The 22,013-nt window shown below is 35.5% G+C and overlaps 1 protein-coding gene across 1 annotated transcript in view; it reads left to right on the forward strand.

Annotated features, from left to right (window-relative positions):
• The window catches only part of LOC150096239 (midasin), a 1,081,806-nt gene that overhangs the window by 93,352 nt on the left and 966,441 nt on the right, over positions 1 to 22,013 (forward strand). The window contains exons 9-10 of the mRNA XM_090409469.1: positions 650 to 764; positions 11,312 to 11,466. Of these exons, the coding sequence (XP_090265595.1) occupies positions 650 to 764; positions 11,312 to 11,466 (270 nt within the window). The remainder of the gene's footprint in view (positions 1 to 649; positions 765 to 11,311; positions 11,467 to 22,013) is intronic.

A 22,013-nucleotide genomic window follows, 5' to 3' on the forward strand; every position in this document is an offset into this window, starting at 1 on the left:
GTGTAATTTGGAATTACACTTGGCTGAAACTACTAAATAGTCCTAAATTGCAAGTTTATCCTTGTTTGTTCAGTGTCCAGTCTGGAGCACTAGAGGATTGATTGTTGGTCAGAACCTTCAGTCAGTCAATCAAATTCTTTATGGTTATGCTATCTAGCTGCATCTTTAAGCAACCCCAAAAAAATATGCATTAATCATTACTTTTAATTTTACAGTTTGCTGCTTAACTATAAATAATTACAACCAACTCCCAGCATAACAAACAGTGATATATATTGAAATTACTTACAATAATAAACATTGAAAAGGTCAGCAACCCTATAACATAGTTGCTGTTCTAGAGAAAATTTCACTATAACAAATATTTCATTATACCTTTTTCTCCTGAAAGTTCACTATAATGAATTGGCTGTAATTACAGTATTAGCTTAGTAACTTTTTTTGTATTATGTAAGATTGAAAACAACTTGTAAAACTGGAGCACTGCAGTCATCAGTGTGTTGAGATTTAGTATTTGCTTTGCTCACCAATGTTTTGACAATAGATATATTTTATTTATTTATTTATTTGTGTTCATCTTAATTATAACAGTTTTATTTTTTAATTGAATCATTCTTAGAAACTTTATTCTGCTGATTTATTTTTTAAGACTGATTTCTTGTTGTGGAGCAGTGCACTCTGAATCTCATAGCAATGCCGATATGTTAAATAAGTTATGGAGGAAAATCGTGGTAGATCCATTATCACAAACAGAATTAATACAGGTATTTATTCAAATGACGTTTAAAGATATTAGTTTATTATACAGTGTAGTATGATATTCTCATTTAACAGGAATCACTTGAATAACTCATCCAAAATTCATTATGCTTACCTTTAAGATCTAGATTTGTTTTTATGACCTATTCAGAAATGCATATATAAAAACTTATCAAATAATAACTAAGACATTTATGAAATACAAATACTGTAAGATCTAGTTTTGCCTCTGGAAACAAAAAAAAAAAAAAAAAAACCATAGCAAACTAGCCTTTCTACACTAATATTCCTTATGTGTGAGAACAGAAAAAAAAAAAAAAACACTAAATCTGAGGATTTATAGAAAGAATAGACACCAAAAGATTTATATTTAAAATTCAGGATGTGGAGAGAGCAGACAAAACTCACTGAGAAGAGTAGAGAAGAATATGCATGTGTTAAACTTAGAAATAGGATACCCTCTCATTTGATAAGATGAACAGGTATATAGAACATTATCCAGTACATCATATATTCAACATGGAGATGGGATGGATGTATTGCAAGATATAACAGCATAAGGTGTATATATTATTAACAGAATGAGATCTGTAGATGACAATAGACATCAGAGAAGGCCAAAGAAGAGATGGCAAGATGACATGAGATGAGATTATGAGAAGTACAGCCATGCAGAGGATGAGAAGAGTTAAGAAGATACCTTTGTTTAGCCATTGAACTGATCCAGATCGAAAAAGAAAACCAATAGAATCACTACAGAACTCAAAAAATGGATTAATCTGTATTTTATGCTCATTGCTTACAGACTGTCACATTATGAAGAACTGGAAGAATTAGAAGAAACGTCTGTTTCTAAAAAAGATGTAATCATTATTTTACTGTTTGGAAGCAAGCAATATGGTTTAATCACTTTCATCCCATTTGCGAAGTCAACTCACTATTTCATTCATCGGAATCAAGTGTGGCTTTTGAAGTAGCTAGACATGCAGTTTCATGTGCATAATGATATACAGTATCTTGTAATTTCATGATACCATATTCGGAACAAAAAAGACTTGTATATTATTATTATGTGATCCCTCCAGGGAGTCCAAAGATTCATCGAGGGAAGGGGGACACCTACTCTACGGTTCTCTGTCTCCACCACTCAATCCATCAACTACAATGAACCGCAACTACCATCATCATCTACACCAACGCCATCTACCGCCCACCACTAGTATTTTCACAGACAATCACAAACATCCATGCTCACAGCAGGATTTGAACCTGCAGCCTTTTGGCTGGAGAGTGGATATGCTAACCACTCGGCCAGCCAGGCTGGCCTTTAGGAGATCTCAATATCCTAAGTGATAGATAACATTTCATTGTCTAGGAAACATGGTCACTTTTCTTATTAGAGGACTGAAGTTGTTTGTCATGTTTGTCTCAAGAAGAAGCTCTGGTTTCATCTCCCCTTTGTCTTTCCAGGCAGTGGAGCTGGCACTCTTCATAGGCATGCCAAACAGTAGAAACCAAGAATACTACAGCAGTAAAGATGCAGAAGTAGAATGGTTTCAAAAGAGCAGAGTAAAGGACATTGGACTACACTTTTTAATGCATGATCAGAAGTCTTTCCAACAAGCTAGCAAATAATTCTGCTGCATAGTACAGTTTCCTTGTCAAGTAGCATGTGAAGCCCTGGTATATCCACACGTGAACCAGAGATAATTTGCCAAATATAAATAAATAAATTTGACTGAGATTTGGTGTTATAAAAATTGAATGGGTAAACCCCCAACATTCATGGGTGTAATTATTATTATTATGTGGCACCTACTCTACAGCTCTCCATCTCCACCACTCGGCCAACCAAGCTGGCTGGTTTTGACCTTTATGAGATTTCATTAGTAGGAGCTAGATCTAGAAAGATACCATAGTTAAATCAATACCAACATAAACAATATGCATTATATCCAAGAAATTATGTTCTTATTATAATCCTTTCTGAAGCATAAGCAAACAGTTTGTGTATGAAATAACTTCATGACAAGTCTACTTACATATAGAGACTGTTGACTTCACATCAGTTGCCTCAGTCTACCATAATCCAAAAACATGGGAAAGGCCAATACTCAGATTGATTTTGACCTTTACGGAAGCCTCATCAAGGAACTAGACCAGGGTTAAATCATTGCAAAAGTCTATATTTTCTATATTCAGGTAGTAAAATGGTGTATTACCATATTATTACATGCTCTGGATCAGAGATAATTGTCGATTTTACTACTTGTATGTAGAAAATGTGACTTTTTGCATTGCTTTAACTATGGTATTGGAAGTTTTTTTTTTCTCACTTGGTTAGACTATAATAAATTTAGTTTAATCCTTTATCCAAGTGTAAGCAAACAAAGTTTGTGCCTGAAGTATCTTCAGGACTGAGGCAACTTGTGATAAAGGTGGGCCAAGCTCTCATCACTCCTTGTGTTAGTCTCTCCCATAATGCAAAGCACATCTCCTTTCGGACATGTATAATGCCATGCATTAAGGGAAGGGCCACTGCCCAGACCAGTTTCGACCTTTATTGACCCTCAATAAAGGTGAAATGACCCTCCAGGGAATCAGAGACTCATTGAGGGAGGCCACATACTATGCACACCAGCTATCATACTTATTCTTGAATTCATTCACACTGCTTGCACTCACAACATCCAATGGCAATCCATTCCAATCATGCACCACTCTCTGAGAGAAAAATCACACCATCACCCCTTCTTAGCAGCCTTCATTCTAAGCTTCAAGGATGCCTTCTCGTCCTTTCCCTACCCTCCATAAATTGAAAAATTCCATCAGTTGTAATCCTGTATGACCCTTTCAGAGAAGTTTGTAAGTCTCAATCATATCACCCCTCTTTCTCCTCTTTGCTAGTGTCTGCAGTCTACAAATTCTCAATCTGTGTTCCACAATCCTGATATCATTTTTAACACTTGCATTTGTATACTCTCTTCAATATATCAGAATTACAACAGAAACCTGTGCACAATAGTCCAAGTGAGGTCTTATCATAGCCTTCTAAAGAGGCAAAATAACATTCTTATCTTTACATGGGAACGTTCGTTTCAGCAATTATCTTTTGAGTTATATTGGCTCATGGCCCCCAAACTTCAACTTCCTATCTATTAACACTCCAAGATCCCTACCCTCATCATTTTCTTCTAGCATAATTCCACCAATATAATACAGTATTGGATATCTAATCGCTCCAAAGTGAATTACTTCACTTTCCTTTGAGGAGGGTCAAGAAAAATGCCGGCTCTTCAGGCTTTAAACTGCTTTAAAATGCAACTATTAACACTATATAAACTTAATCCACTTAACCTTAGATTCACCTAACCAAAAACTTCTTAAAAAATCCTTGATGCTCTCCAGCAGTGGATATTTTGGTTAATTGTTAACCACTTTCTTCTTCTTTCAATCCATCCATTTTACTCATAGAGGTTCTGCTTTGCATTATCTTATTTCTCTTCATCCTCTTTCATTCTGTCTGCCTCTGTTTTTTGGAACAAGCTTCCTTTCACTCTTTTCTGCAGGGACCACAACTACTGCCTTTTCAAAGACATACATTGAGATTTCGACTTTCTTTCCTTAATGTCTTTCACACACACACAGACAGCACTGATTTACTATAGATTTTGCAGCCTCATGTTTGTAGTTGGTGTGTGTAAGTAAGTACATGGACTGTATTCTGGAAGCAAGAAAGATACTTAAAACTGCAAAATATAAATATCTGTCCAAGCTTTTTATTTCTTGGAAATGTCCTAAGCAATAGTTGTTATATGAATGTCCTGAGAAAGATTAGTTAGGCGAGATTTTCCACCAAAGAATGTAAGGATGCTGACAATGTCAAGTTCTTTCCTAATATCCTCGTTTTTAATATGATATTGCCATTGATGCCATCTGTTCACGCCACTAATCTTTCTCAGGACATTCATATCCACGGTCTCTAGTCTTTGGTCAAGTGTTTTACTTCTGACCAGCTCTCAGATCCATAAGTTAAGACTGGTTTGAACACTGTCTTGTATACAGCTAATTTAGTGTTCCGACTAATTTCTCTATTATTCCATATGAATTTATTCAATTGACTTCCCACCATACCAGCTTTGCCGATTCTGTTGTCTATTTCCATATTTAATTTACCATCTTCACTAAAAATCGTGCCTAAGTAGCTGATATGTTTTACTTGTTCCACAGGTTCTCCATTCACAACACAGTTGACATTTTCAGTGGTTACGCCTATTTTCATTGTTTTTGTCTTTTTATTGCTGACCTTCATACCATATCTATTACAACAATTATTCAATTTAGTCAAGGAATCTTGCAGACTCGTAGCAGATTTATTGATAAGTATAACATCGTCTGCATAAAGCAAATAGCTGACATTAACATCTCCAATTTTGATATCATGTTTAATACCACTTTCCTTCATAATGTGATCCATATAGATAATGAATAACAGAGGGGATAATGTACATCCTTGTCTCGCACCAGATTTAGCATTAAACCATCTTCCTGTACTTCCTTCAATTCTAACTGCTGACTTACAACTCAAATAAGGACTCAGTATTGCTTGATATAATGCCCCATTGACACCATATAACTGTAGTGTATTGAATAGCTTCTCTCTTGGCATCTTGTTATATGCCTTTTCCAAATCGACAAAACTTAAATACAGATCTTTGTTATATTTCCATGCTTTCTCGACTATTTGTCGTAAAGTGAAGATCTGATCCTGACAGCCTCTATTTGGCCTGAATCCAGCTTGTTCTTCACCCAGCTTTTCTTCCACAATTCTTCTCAATCGTTTCTCAAGTATGCTTACATAGATCTTGCCAGGAACACTCAGTAGGGAAATACCTCTGTAATTCTCAAATTCAGTTTTATTTCCCTTTTTATATATTGGTATTATGAGAGCTCTACTCCAATCATTGGGAATTCGTCCCTCTGTCCAGGCTTTCTGAACTATGCAGTGCAGCCACTGTAAGACTTTTATACCACCATACATCAGCATTTCTGGTCGAATATCATCTACTCCTGCTGCCTTTCCACATTTCAAGACTTTGATGGCTTTTTCTACTTCAAGTATGGATATGTATTCCCGACTGCATGCCTGGTCAGTGTTTTTTACCACTGTGCTGTCATCACTGCTTGTTTCATTTAGCAGTTTTTCAAAGTGATTACTCCATACTTCAAGGATATCTTTTTCATCTGTTTTCATGTCACCTTTATCATCTCTAACTCCTTTTACAGCACTCTTTCCTCCATTCCTAAGCTTCTTCAACAACCTCCAGAATATTTTGCCACCATCATGATATTTATTTTCTATATTCTTGCCTTTTGTTTAGCTAGTTTTACACAGTGTGTAGCATTCTTGCATTTGTCTCTGTATTCTCTAAGAGCACAAGCTGACTTATTTGCCAGGATCTTTTGATATGCTTTCTTCTTTTCCTTCACTGCCTCTTTAACTTCCTGTGTCCACCAGGGAGTTCTGATTTTTTTATCCTCGTAGACAACCTCACCACGTGCCTCTCTGGCTGAATCAATCAGGGCTTTCTTCAAGGCTTGCCACTGAATCTCCAAGATTTGGTTCCTGTTCTCAAACTCTTTCATTTTTTCTTCAATAATCTTTGTGTATTTTAGTCTGCAGTTCACATCTGAGAGCTGCTCAACTTTTATTAGCTTTAAAACTTTGTTACATGTTATTCTTTTCAATATGAAATTCAATTTTATCCTGCTCAAGACTAAATAGTGATCACTTCCAATTTCAAATCCTCTGTACACTCTGGTGTCCTGCACCAGGGAGAAAACATCACTATCAACAATAACATATCTCAATATGTTACAAGGAATAAGAAAAGTCAATGAGACTTTTCTTATTCCTTGCCTCTTCTTTCCTGTGAATTTGTGCACATTTTTATGTTGGAACATGGTGTTAGTAATAACCAGTCCATGTCTTGAGCAGAAATCCAACAGGTATTTGCCATTATTATTGGCTTTGCTCTTTTCTCCAAATTTTCCAAAAATATTTTTTGTATGTCTGACAATAATTTTCTACTCTGCTATTTAGATCCCCAACAAGGAACAACTTTTCCTTTTTCATTGTGTCAGTTGTTTTTCTAAAGCATCAAAAAATTCCTCCACTTCTACAATAGTAGAACCTTCTGTGGGACCATAGGCACAAATAAGTCTCATTGTCCAGTTCTCCATTCTCATATTTGCCCACATTACTCTACTTGAGACTCCCTGCCATTCAAGAAGATTAGCCTCATATTTTGTGTTGAATACTATGGCTACTCCTTCTTTTCCTTGATTGGCATTGCCTGAATATAATATTTTGTATTTATTGCTCAGAAAGATCTCACCAGTTTTTGTCTTTTTTGTTTCAGTCACCCCTATTATGTCGATCTGGTACTTATCTAATTCCTCAGCTAGCTCCATTTCTTTGCCATTCAGGCTTCTTATGTTGATAGTACCGATCTTTAACTCTGGTGATGTTGAGTTGGGGTGTGTTTTCAGATTTGTTCCAGTAGCTGACTTTTCGTTGTTTGCCCTGGTTCCCTGGCGAAAACAATGGGGGCCTTGTTTAACCAGGCGACACCCCAGCCGGCATGAAATTTTGTCATGTTGTACCATCATTTTTTATTTTGGTTTAACCAATAAGAATAAATTTGGTTGGCTAAATCTCAAATTGCCAGCCCATCCTTGTTCGTTCAGTATCCAAGTAGATACCCAACAGGGTGCACCACGAGAAGGTGAGGATTTGACATTAGGTCAGAAGCCCTGGTTGGTTCTCCACATTCCTTTAAAGGCTATGTGGAGGTCTCCTCTCAATTATACAGCTTTGACCCTTAAGCACCCTGCCAGAATTTTAACATATTCGAAATCAGAAGTTCATTAAATTCTATCCATTCACGAAGAAATTATTAACATATTGTTTTACTAGTAAAAACAGTCCATAATGCAAAAAAGAAAAAAATCATAATATCAACTGGTCCTGAATCTAAGAAAAATTGACTACACTGTAGCACTTGACCAGTTTTTACAAATCATTTCAGATGTGTAAAGACTGCTGAAATGATGTGTAAATTGATAAAGTTCCATTAAATTCCATCTTCCAGCTATGGAAATATCACTATCATTTAATTCTTTTACTGAATCCAATACTGAACTTAATGTATTCTTAAGATACATTCTAAATTTTATTCATTTCCATCCAGCCAGAACAGAGTTACTGTAATATATAATTTCACAATATTTTATCCCTTTGTACCTCAACTTTTTTGTTAGGATTCTAAATACGAAATGACAATGAAATCTGGACAGACAAATTAATTAAATAGGTGCTTATGCATTTATTTGAAATGCACCCGAAATGTAACGTCTGAATTTATGAATTATACTCTCCTTCCTTTCCATGCATTGCGAGTGATACCCTTCAAGGGTAAACCAAAAACATTTAGATAACCAAAACCTTCTCCATTTTTAGTAAAGCAGTAAGAACAGTACTGCCAAAGGCTGACTGTTGGATAGTACACAGACGTGAACCTCTAGCTGGGAAGCGTCCCAGTCAGATGGCGCATAATCCCTCTAACATATACTTTGCCATGTCATCATGTCAAGAGTATTTTATCTCACTGCATGTTCATACTCTATCCTTTCATTATCCTTCTCTCCACTGTTATGGTTTCAAGCCATCTCTTGGCTGGTCTTTCTAACAATCTCCTTCCTCTAGGGATGTATCAAAGAACCTGTTGAAGTATCCTGGTCTTTTCATTCTGTTAATATGCTGTAATAATTTTTCTCTATATTGCTGGATATGTTATCTTTTAAGTTTTAATAAGATCTGTTATTTTTTAAGTTTTAAGTTGATATTTAGTTTTTTCATTATATCTTTGTTTTTCATCTGGTCTCCTGCAATTCTCCTCATAAATTTCATTTCAACTGGTGTATGTCATGTTGAAATGAAATTCATGAGGTGCAGGTTTCCCTCCCATAGGTAAGTATTGGTCTTCCTAGCGTCTTGTATGCTTTAATTCTGATATGCCTGTGTATGTTTTGGTTGATTAAAATCTCAATTAATCATTCTAAGTGCTCTGTGGTACTTTTGAATTTTAGTATTAATGGCAATTTCTTCTTGATAAGTCAGGCTACAAAGATGGTTGAAACATCTTACTTGTATAAGTAATGTATTTTCAATACCTAATTTACTATGAATTAGTTCCTTCCCTAGAAGGGCCATAATTTTTTTTTTTTTATAGTTAATATTTCTGTATTAAATTTTTTAGCAATAAGATTTAAATGGGGCACAGAATATTTCATTTCATCTTCATTATTTGCCTGGAGTGCTTGCATAGTGCATACAACAGTGTATCAAGATGACTATCACTTTGTAATGGAATATTTCCATGAACTGTCAGTCTCCAGTGTCTGAAAGAGTAATGGTGGTAAAAGGCAGCCTTGCCAGTGCCACAATGTATTGGTTTCCAGTTTGATATTTCAGTTCCCAATTTGACTGCTATGAGGTTATATCTCTTAAAGATTATAGATTGCTACTATTATTTGGTTTGAAGTTTCACAGGCAATGAGGTGTTTATAAAAGTTGATTTCTCTTCACACAATCAAATGCTTTCCTCTAGTCTATGAATGCTACATGTGTTGGTATGATCTTTTGCCAGGATTCTGTTGGCGGTGGTTCTCCATCTCGTATTCTGTTGGCGGTGGTTCTCCATCTCGTATTCTGTTCAGGAAATCCGTAAGTCTTAATTTAAGAGTTCAGTCAGCATATTTGAATGGTTCCTTGTTAATACATTTTCTCCAGGTTTATGAAGTTATTTAACATATCATTCAATTTCTGTACAGAAATGTGTTTACCATTGTCATTTCTATCCTTTTATGCTGCAATTAAAATAAACAAATTTCAGGGAAAAAGGCATCAAATAAAATATACAAAACAAGCCAAAATCCTTTTAAAAATCACTTCACACCCAGGTATGTCATTTAAATCCTTTAATATAATTTGTAAAAATTTCATTTTAATTAGAACTAAATTTAGCCTTAGATTGGAATATAGGGGTATTTCCATTACCAAATAAAATTTCCTATTTTCTGCTTACTGTACTATATTTGTTCTCTAGAGCAAGGCTGCTGGATTTCCTGATTCCTTGCTTAATTGGGTGGGATTTGTATTTAAAAAAAAAAAACAGAAAGCTGATTACTGTACATATACACTATCTACCAATAATTGACCAGACACCACTGTTATTTGAAGTTATGGACCATTCCAGATTTGTTAATAACATAAAAACTGGTGTACAGATAGTAGGAAGCAGTATTTCATCGTAGTAGTTGAATACAGGTGGTATGGCAACACGACGTGAACTCAGTGACTTTGAGAGTGGTATCATCATGGGTTATCACATTGGTGGCATGTCCACGTGTGCCATTGTTGCTCAACTGGAGCATCCAAAATCGATGGTTGGCTATGCGATCATCAAATGGAGATGTTCTGACATCACTAGTGCAGGAAAACACCCAGGGTTCCTGTCAAAAATGACTGACAGGGACAGTAGGGTGTTAAAATGGGTGGCACCAAAAACTGGCTACAATGGACAGAGACCATCCATAATTAGTTCCAGAGTGTCAGTAGCACTATAGTAAGCACTAATACTATATGAAAAGAACTCCATTTACTGGGTTTCCACGGAAGAGCAGTGGTACACAAGCTGAACATCACAACAACGAACAAGGTTGCTCGTTTGGCCTGGTGCAAAGAAGCAGGTGAACTGGACAATTGACCAGTGGAAAACGGTCCACTGGACCAGTGAATCAAATTTCACCCATTTCCAGTCTGGCAGGATGTGGTGTGGAAGCATCCTGGCAAATGCTTGTTACCATAGTGTGTTTTACCCACAGTAAAGTTTGGTGGTGGAGGAGTAATGGTGTGAGGTGCATTCAGCTGGTTTGGAGTTTTTATGGAACGGACCCACGTTACTATCAAGATAATAATGTCCAGTTCCACAAAGATGCAGCTGTTATGGAATGGTATGAAGAGATGGGTGTTAAACAACTGCCCTAGCCTAAGCAGAGTCCTGACCTCAATCCCATCGAACACCTGTGGGACGAATTGGAGTGGCTATTGAGCAACATGTCCTCAATCTGTCGCTGAAGGAATGGAGACAAATTCCACCTGATGTGTGCTGCACATTGGTGGAGTTTCCCTCAAAGAGTGCAGGAGGTGATCAAAGCCAAAGTGAACATACCTAATATTGGGGTTTGCCTGCTGGTATCATTGTAAATTGCTAAATTGTCTGGACAATTATTGGCAGATGATGTATATTAATCATGAAAAGTTGCTGTACAGGTGGTTAACTTACATAAATGTTAATAAGTTACATTTTGAAACATTTTTCAAACATTAGTAATCTAGCTTATTTGTTGGTTGGAAAATAAAATATATTGTGCTGCATGTTTTGCATATACTTTGGTTATATTATTCTAGTCAAGATAAATTTTTCAGGTAATTACGAGTACTTGGCCAGTACTTGAACATATTGCCCCTAGGCTGCTGGAAGTTTATTTTATGATATCATCAGGAGAACACTGCACAGATGACGGTATTTCAAGATTTCAACAATTTCCACCTCTCCTTGGTGGAAGGATGATTTCTACTAGGTATACTATATTTAAGATATTTATTTGAAAATCGAATGTTGAATAATCTTTTTTTTTTTTTTTTTTTGAATAATTTAATGCTTGATTTCATAATTACATATACCTGCTAACTTTCATGATTTTAAGATTCTGATATTTCTGAATTTCACATTTGAAAAACTGATGGTTTTTGTGATTACTTATTTTTCTTGGTTCATTTTATATACAACTTAAGTGTTTAATCAAATCTCCAAATTAAGCACACAGTTTTTTGGCTACATATTAGAAGGTAACAAGAATATAAGAAACACTATATTTTAAATTGTTAAAAATGGCAAAATAAAACAAATAAAATAATAATATAAAAATATCCTTTACTTAGGCTAAGTGGCCTATTATGGCAATTTAATTTTCATAATGAAAGACTAATTAACCTAGACTCTGTTATATCTGTTAATGCATATATTTTCAGCCTGGTTTTTCTGTTATTGCAAGAGGACCATCTCCACTTTCATGAAATGCCCTGCCACTTCCACATTTGAGGGCTGTTAACTGTGCTTTGCATTGAGAAAATGTTATACATGTTCTTGCATTCTAGACAGGATTCAGACTCAGGTCTTTTTTCAACCAAAGGACATTGCCACAATTGGTTCTTTATATTGGCTCATAATAGAACATATTAATTTTCAATAATTTGTCAGAATTAGTGCTATCAGTTTCTGAGACCAACATGAAAATTCAGGCTCTTATTAAAATCATCCACAGCTTACAAAAAAATAAAATAAATAAAAAGTAGAAAAATGTAAATAGTAGGATGAAGTTAGAGGGTAAATGGAATGTTTAGTAATATTTTAAGACTACTGTTACATTGACAATAGGACTTGTGTTCTGTGCTTTCATTTGATGTTTTGTATAATAATTCACAGCACCAAAAGAACAAAATAAATGGGATATTTTTAGCTGCTAATATTTTTCTAGATTTTTAACAGGCATCTTTGTAACAAAACTAGTTTATCACCATACTCACAAGCACTGCACAATCACTTATTAGTTAAAATTGTAATAGACATCAGAAAAGACCTCATGTCTGGATTTAGCATTCAGTTACAGTTGGTTTTAAAATGACTGTCTTTTAGATTTTTGGTAAATTAATGCAACCATACTTCTTGAGGTCTGAAAAGTGTTTCATCCCTGCTGCTGATTCCAAAAAACAATCTCTCAGTTGTAGTGTCTTGTATATACAGTAGTAGTAGTAGTACTTTGATTTTTTCCATTTAGCTCTGTGTCTAAAGTGTGATCTGCCAGTCCTTACTTGCCTTAGTGATGATAGCACATGTATTATATTCTCTGAGGCAGATATCAGCAGCTCTTCCTCTGTCTGCAGTAAGGTACTTCATACATTCCTGGATGTGAGAGAGGGGTGGATTTTGCCCTTAGATGAATTATTGAGGGTTGGATGTGGTAGAGCATAGATTTATTAAGTACTCTGGCTATCTTTTGTGTTCTGCATAAATAGGATAGTAAATAGTTTTTCTGTGGTCTTGTACATTAGGCAGGAATTAGGAGAGGGAATTTCGTATTTTATCTATTTTATAATGGTTATAATCATTGCCTAAAAATGTGGTGAAGGTAGGCAAGTGGCAAGAACTGTATCATTGGAACAGATAACCTTGGCTTTGTGTTTGTGTTTAGGATACCATGTGGTTGGGTTGGATGATGGTAGGATTACTTATGTGAATATTTGCCAGCATTGGCTTTTATCGAAAAGATAACGAATCATTGGAAGGGTGTGACTGATATAGGAAGGACAGGCAGTTATGTGATTGTTTTTTCTAATGTTAAGAGTGTTAGAGAATGAGAGGGGAGGAGAGGGAACCTAACCACCTCTCCTTCCCTAATACTCAACACTGCAGCAAATATGTCACTATCCCATATATCCAAGACATGTTCAAAAAACAGATAGAGTACTTAATAAATATAAGCTCTGTATTACATTCAAACTGCAGTATCAAATTTGCAACCTTCAACCATTCAGCTCAGGACAAATTTATTCTTTTTTCACAGGAAACAAGTCTATTAACTTGCATCTGATTGGTTACTATGGACAAACAGGAGTTGACACATGCCTTGGAGAACATAAAAACCATATTTGTTGTCATCGTTATTACCAATTGGAACTGGCAGAGATCATGCTTACCTTTGCATAGGATTAGATGGAAGAAAACTATATTGCTACATAGTGGTCATTACAAAGTGAAAGAGACTTTTTTTTAGAGTCTGCAGCAATGATGAAACACTTCCCAACTTCAAAGAAGTATAGCTGTGTTAATTTATCAAAAATCTGAATGCAGTCATTTTAAAACCAACTCCAGCTGATAATATGCAAGTTTCTTTTTATATAACAGTAGAGGGCACTAAATTATGACCTACGTTCTTTTATCATGTCTGTTACAGTTGTAAATTGTTCTGGCTAATAATAAATCATCAATACTTGTATGATGACAAGTGAGTTGTGTTTTGATGGTTAAAAAAACCAAGTCAATTAGTAATAACTAAATAAACATTGTCTAAATAAATAAATAGCGAAATAAACAAATAAACCTTTGGGATTGTGAATTTCATGCCAAAACCTGATATGAATAACTGATCCATACATTTGTAGGACTTCTAGCATTACTTATTATGAACTAATTATTATGAAGCTGCTACATGTTTTGCAAACAGTAGCTTTCACAGTAATATTAGTTTTTTTTCTTCATTGCTTGAACTAACTATTTTTTGGATGCAACAAGTCTGCAATATGTCATAGAAGAGTTAGTATGTTATTCATTAAATCCATATTTAAGTTATAACTGACTCAGAATCTGCAATTGAGTTTTGTAATAGCTCCATTATTCCTTTTAAATTTTAACTGAGGCTTACTTTAAATCATATCTTTTAAAGCAAATATCATTAAAATAGAGTGACTTGAGTAGTGAGTCAATTCAGAGGTTGTCTGCAATTTAGAAGTGTCTGTCTAGGTGAGTGACATTTTTATTACTAGTTTTGTGATTACTGTTATTGTTATTATTCTTTTTCGTTAATGAATAAGGAGTGTCAATGAAAAAGAAAAGGATCTGGCAGAAGAATTAGAGAAGCACTATACTTTTGTTCACAGTACACCTTCTCCAAATAAAAAATTAGAATAATCAAAGAAAATGTGTTGAATGATTTGCAATTCTAATTTATTGCACAGAAAATAATTATTATCAAATATGAATTAGCATAATCTAAATCTATGTACTTTATAAATTATAAGAAAACTGTTATTTGAAAACATTCACAAAATTAGAATAATTTTTAACATGGTTCAAAATATTAGAATATTCCAAATTTTTCTGATTGGCTTTGAGGAGAGCACACTGAAATAGCATATATATTTCAGTAGCTACAGGACTGACTTGTGTGTGAGGAATTATTTGCATGTGGATTTTAGTCATTTGCTAAATATGGGTCGAATGAGTGACATATCGGAAGCTAAGAAGTTTCTTATATCGTCTTTACACAAAGAAGGCCAAACTCAACAGTTTATAGCTAAGGAATTGAAATGTTCTCAAGCAAGCATGAGTAGCATATTGAGACAGCATTCTAATAACTGGAGTTTTCAAAATAATTGCTGCAGTAGCAGTCGAAAGGTAATAACTACATCAAGATATCAGAGGAGATTGAAGAATATCGTGAAGAAAAACCGCTTCTGAAGTGTAAGGTATTTTCACAGGAGATGGAAAGAATTAGTATGTGTGAATGCATCTAAATCAGGGTTCGGCAACCGGCGGCCCACGGGTCGATGTGGCCCGAACGTGCATTTTTGGCGGCCCATAAAAGTTTGACCATACTTGCATGGCATGTGGCCTGTAAAATTTTATTATCAAGAAAAGACGTTATGGACATTTCAAGAGGACGTTACCTACTAGACAAGTGCTAGATGGTTAAGTAGAGGTGCTGTGCTAAAAATATTTTTTAATTTACTTGAAGAAATAGATATTTTCATGACCAAACACGAAAATACTGTCCCACAATTATCAGATTAAAAATAGATTGTGTCTTGCATTCATGGTAGACATTACAACTACCTTAATGAACTTAATTTGAACCTGTAGGGCCAAGGTAAATCTATCAGAACTGCTTTCTGACATAAAAGCTTTTGAAGGCAAATTATGTCTGTTGAAGAAATATACCTGCCTCAAAGGCTCACTTTAGTGAGTACGGGCATGGCAAACCCGAGGTACCTGATGCTGGACCATGCCTTACTTCATGTACTATACATCTGTTATATTATCTGTAGACTGGTCCCTTCCCTTTTTTCTTTCCTTCTTTCTTTTCTTCTTGCTCCTTCCTCCCAATGCTATTCGAGTATTCGAGGACTAGGGGTGAATCTTTCCTATTTTGCTATTTCATCTTATGTGGAAAGGGCCTCTACAACCCTACCACTTTCTTCTTGCAGTGACTTCACTCCAAAATGCTAATATGGTTGTGCCTAATAACGCATCTCATGCTGCATCGGCTGTCGTGCAGAATAATCAGAGCCGTGTTCAGGACTTAGGCAGAGGGTCCTGTAAAGAGATGGATAGGTATAAAATTGACATCCTGGGAATTACAGAGACCAGATGAAATGGAGAAGGTCACTTCAAAAGACAGGACAATAATCTAGTTATTTACTCAGGTAGTGACTCAAAACATCATGGGGTAGCTGTGATACTGAAGACAGCTCAGGCAAGAAGCCTTCTTGGTTATAACCCCATTAATGATATGATACTCTCTATTAGATTTAAGGCTCAGCCTACCAACTTATCAATTGTGGTAGTTTATGCACCCCACACGAATAGGCCTGAAGAAGAGAGTGAGGAATTCTATGAAAACTTACAGACTGTTTTGGACTGCCTACCAAGGAGAGACATACTGTATATCTTAGGGGACAAAAGTGGGAAAGAGTATGGGAGTCAGGCTGAAGTGTGGCATGTTTGGTCTGGGTGTACATAACACCCGTGGTGAAAGACTGTTGGAATTTGCCCATGCTAACAGATTAGTTATTACCAATACCTACTTCCAGAAACATCCACAACAGACCTATACTTGGACATCTAACATTGATAGGTCAAGGCACCAGATTAATTACATCCTGGCTCTCCACCTGTGGAAAACAAGCATTTCTGATGTGCATACTTGTCCTGGAGCAGATTGTGGTATAGACCATCAGCTAGTAAGAGCCAAAGTAAGACTAAGACTCCAAAAACTGCCAGGTCAGGCACATCCCACTAGATTGGATGTTAGTGTAATTCCTAGTGGATTCACAGAAGAAACATCAACTCGTTTGGATGATTTTTTGGAGACCAATGAGGAGAACCCACCAGAAATGTTTTGGGAAGGAGTCAAGGTGATAATACAGGATACAGCGAAGAAGTATTTCAGCCCAATAAGAAGACCAAGAGACCCATAGATATCAGATTCAACATGGGAACTAATCAAAAGAAGGCGATTGGAAAAACAAAGAGACACAGGGACTGAAGAATACAAGAGATTACACAGAGAAGTCAAAAGAGCCATCAAGCAGGACAAGGAAAAGTTCTATACTAAGAAATTTGAAGCAATAGAGTTCTAGATAAGAAGGCACAATTATAAAATGGATGTTTCATTTAGTTCTTGACTTAAAGCACAAGTTTAAGCATAAATTAAATGTCATCAAAGACAGGAATGGATCATTACTAACAAGAGTTGGAAATCAAAAATGGAAAGAATACTGTGAGGAACTGTACAGCAGAGTGGATAAAGAAAATGTGGAGCCCTCCCACCAGGAAAATTTTGATTTGGAACCTCCTCCACTTAGGCATGAAGTTGAAAGAGTAGTTAAGCAGCTCAACAGCAATAAGGCCTCAGGTGCAGATGAAATCCCAGCAGAGTTAATGAAGGCCACAGGAGATGGAGGGATAAGAGTGTTTCATAGATTGATTACAAGGATATGGGAGACAGGATCATGGCCTAGAGGCTGGAAGAAGTCAGTTTTCATACCACTACATAAGAAAGGTGATATAAAGGCATGCAAGAATTATAGAACTATTAGTTTGATATCTCATGCAACCAAAATTTTATTGAAGATCATGCTAAATAGGATTGGGACCAAACTTGAGGCAGAGATGCCAGAGGAACAAGCTGGTTTTAGGAAAGGTAAGGGCACCAGAGATCAGATCCTTTGTCTTAGACAGATCATAGAAAAATATAAAGAATTCAGACTTCCTCTGGTAATGTGTTTCTTAGACTACTCTAAAGCTTTTGACTGTGTTGAGCATGTGAAACTATGGGAAGTAATGAAAAGAATGGGTTTTCTTCAACACACTATCAGGTTGATAGCCAACTTATATAAGGAGCAACAAGCCATGATAAGAACAGGTGTTGGATTGACTGACTGGCTTCAAGTTGGAAAAGGAGTTAGGCAAGGATGTTTACTTTCTCCTCACTTGTTTGTATATATGTGGAGGACATCATGCGTGAAGCATTGGATGAGCTCAGGACAGGAATTAGGATTGGAGGTAGATTGATCAGTAATCTGAGGTATGCTGATGGTATAGTATTCCTTTGAATGATATAATCACGTAATCACAAGAAAGATATTTATTTAACCAAATATTTCGGTCTGGAAATAGCAGACCATCGTCGGTGGTATTACAAGAACAGTTTAAAAAAAAAAAAATATATACAAGCTAGAATACTAACAATAGATCGTTGAAATTAGAACATGCCGCGTGATGTTATATCACTAAGTATGAAACGAAATATTTTGAAGTAGAAACATGATTGAATTTGCTATAAAAAAAAAAAAAAAAAAAAAAAAAAATTAATGAGTAATCTTGATTAGGCTTTCCCAGATTTTTGATATAGATATGCAGTCATTACGATTCAGGTTGGGATGATGGAGCAAGGCCTCCACGCTTTCCTTGAACAAACGTTCGAACCTATAACGGGATCTATGTAAGAGGCGAGTTTTGGACCAAAGGATGCTGTGGTCAGTTTCAATCCCGTGTTGAGCCAAACCAGACTTTTCAGGTTTATTGTGAAGAATGGATGATTGATGTTCTTGGATTCTTTTTTCAAGAGAACGTCCAGTCTGTCCAAAGTAAGAGAGATCACAGTTGCAAGGAAGTTGATAAACTCCAGGAAGAGATAAAGTTGAGCGTTTGTCTTTAGGAGAAGGAAAATGAGAAGACAATTTGTTAATAGGAGAATACGTAGCTGTTAAATCATATTTCTTCAAAATTCTTGCGATAGGTTCTGAAATACCGGAGATATAAGGAATAGGTACTCGACGTATTGAATCTTTGTTGTTTTGTGGAGGATTATAAGATGTAAGAAGACGTTGAATACTTTTTTCAGAAAAGCCATTGAGTTTCATGTGTTGCTGGATAGTAGAAAGTTCTTTCTGTAGATAATCAAAAGTAGAACAATTAGTTTTGGCTCTTTTGATGAGACATTTTATAATTCCTGTTTTTTGACATGGATGATGGGCTGATTCTTTCAGAATATAACGACCTGTGAATGTTGGTTTCCTGTATACTGTAGTTGTAAGAATATTTGAAGATGATCGGATGAGGAGAACGTCTAAAAAAGATAACTGGTTGTTTTCTTCTAATTCCATAGTAAACTTTATGCGATGATGTAAGGAATTAATACGGTTTAAAAAGGAAGATAAAGTGTTTTTACTGTGAGGCCAAATAGCAAATATGTCATCTATATATCTTACCCAAAAAGATGGTAGAGGGAAACTAGATGTGAAGAGGACTTTTTCTAAATGTTCTAAATAAAAGTTGGCTAAAGCTGGAGAAAGAGGACTTCCCATGGCTGTTCCTTCTACTTGGCTATAAAATTTGTTTTGACATATGAAATAACCAGAATGTATAACGAAATCGAATAGTTTTATAATATCTTGAGGAAAGATGTCAGCAAGTAGTTTTAAAGTTTCCTTAAGAGGTACATTGGTGTATAAAGATTCTATATCAAAACTAACCATAAGATCTGTAGGTTGTAAGGAGACATCTTTTAATTTTTCTAAGAAATCTGAGGAGTTTTTTAAAAAAGAACTCGAGTTGCCAATGTAAGATTTCAGTAATTTAGCTAGATATTTGGCTATACGGTAAGTAGGAGAATCAATGCAATCTACTATTGGACGAAGAGGATAGTCAATCTTATGGATTTTTGGAAGGCCATAAAATCTAGGAGGTCTTGCAAAATGAGTTTTAAGTCTTTCAATTGTGTCTTTATCCAAACTGATGACTTCATCACGGAGAGAATTTAATTTCTTTAGTTGTCTGTTGGTTTTCCTTCTCCTAAAGACAAACGCTCAACTTTATCTCTTCCTGGAGTTTATCAAATTCCTTGCAACTGTGATCTCTCTTACTTTGGACAGACTGGACGTTCTCTTGAAAAAAGAATCCAAGAACATCAATCATCCATTCTTCACAATAAACCTGAAAAGTCTGGTTTGGCTCAACACGGGATTGAAACTGACCACAGCATCCTTTGGTCCAAAACTCGCCTCTTACATAGATCCCGTTATAGGTTCGAACGTTTGTTCAAGGAAAGCGTGGAGGCCTTGCTCCATCATCCCAACCTGAATCGTAATGACTGCATATCTATATCAAAAATCTGGGAAAGCCTAATCAAGATTACTCATTAATTTTTTTTTTTTTTTTTTTTTTTTTTTTTTATAGCAAATTCAATCATGTTTCTACTTCAAAATATTTCGTTTCATACTTAGTGATATAACATCACGCGGCATGTTCTAATTTCAACGATCTATTGTTAGTATTCTAGCTTGTATATATATATTTTTTAAACTGTTCTTGTAATACCACCGACGATGGTCTGCTATTTCCAGACCGAAATATTTGGTTAAATAAATATCTTTCTTGTGATTACGTGATTATATCATTCAGTCTTATGTCGCAAGTATCCTTAAAACAACAAATAGTATTCCTTTGTAATGACATGGAAGAACTAGGACTAATTCTTGACAAAGTTAACAAGATCAGTAATAACAGAGGACTTCAACTCAATCCTAGCAAGACAAAGATTATGGTTCTCAAAGGAAATACAAACAGAGAAGCTCTTGAGAAACAAGTGTACCTTAATGTAGAGAGAATTGAGGAAGTCAGCAAGTTTGAGTACCTGGGATCCATTATTAATGTGAAGAATTCAGAAGACGTCAGAAAAAGGTTAGGAATGGCTAAAACAACAGTCAGAGACCTGTCTAATATCTGGAAGGATGGATCTATCTCCATGGAAACAAAGTTGAGGATTTTGGATGCAGTTGTTTTTCCAACAGCGACTTATGGATGTGAGACTTGGAACCTAAAGAAGTCAGATAAGAAACGGATATCTGCTATTGGGATGTGGTGTTACAGAAGGCTGCTGAGGATATCATATACTGAAAGGCGTACAAATGAATGGGTGTTAGAAAAGATCAGCAGAACTTTAAGGCTTTTTAAAGATATTGGCAGAAGAAAGTTAAAAGTATTTTGGACACATAGAAAGGATGAAAGGGGGACTTCTCAGAACAGTAATAGAAGGTAAAGTTCCTGGAAAAAGAGGCAGGGGTAGACCATCAATGAGATGGATGGATGGCATGTGTGGAGTGACTGATCTTGAGAGAGTTGAGGCTGCCAGAAAAGCAAACAACAGGACTACACAGCGAGGCCTGGTGTGGCACGTCACCAAGCATCAGAGTGACCATACGGCATCTGTAGATGTGAAGTGAAGAAGAAATATATGATGGAAGAAAATCTACATAATTATGTATGTTGCAAATCGGCATCTACAGTTGGATGGCAAACACAAAAGGAAACTTTTGTTGGTATTATTGATGATTTACAAAAGAATTTTCAATAAGATTTGTGGATATTGAACCCTTTTAATGTGACATTGATAACCTACCAAACCGACTACTGATGGAAGTTTTGGGATTGCAACACAATGAAGTATTAAAGAACTCATTTTTGTTAGAAAATATCCAAACATTTTGTGGATGCTTACCAAAAAATTTGAAGGATTAATCAGCAAAGATGATAGTCGCATTCGGAAGCACATGCATTTGCGAACAAGCATTTTCTACCATGAGTTTTAGAAAAAATAAATTTTCTTTTCGACTAACTGATGAACATTTGCATGCTTTGATTCGAATTTACATCTCAGGTTATAAAGTGGATCTAGATAATTTGGCTAAGGGAAAACAATCACAAAAGTCACATTAAGCATGGAGACACACATGTTATGATGCATAAAACTATATTACTTTGTTTTTACATGATAATTTTTCATTGAGTTTCATTTTCATGCTTGTTTCATATCTCATACTTTAAATATTTCTGTGTTTTTTTAAGATTGATATAATAAAAATTGATACCTTGAGTATTTTTTTCACTCACTATTTTCTATTAATTAAATGCTTGTGGACTGATTATTAAAAATAAAAGTTGAATGTGGCCCGCGAGTCTGAAAAGGTTGCCGACCCCTGATCTAAATCTACGATGTTGAGATGTCTT

Source organism: Typopeltis vanoorti, chromosome 19 (genome assembly GCF_054136105.1).
Source record: "Typopeltis vanoorti isolate ZY-2024b chromosome 19, IOZ_Tvanoo_1.0, whole genome shotgun sequence".
NCBI lineage: Eukaryota > Metazoa > Arthropoda > Arachnida > Uropygi > Thelyphonidae > Typopeltis > Typopeltis vanoorti.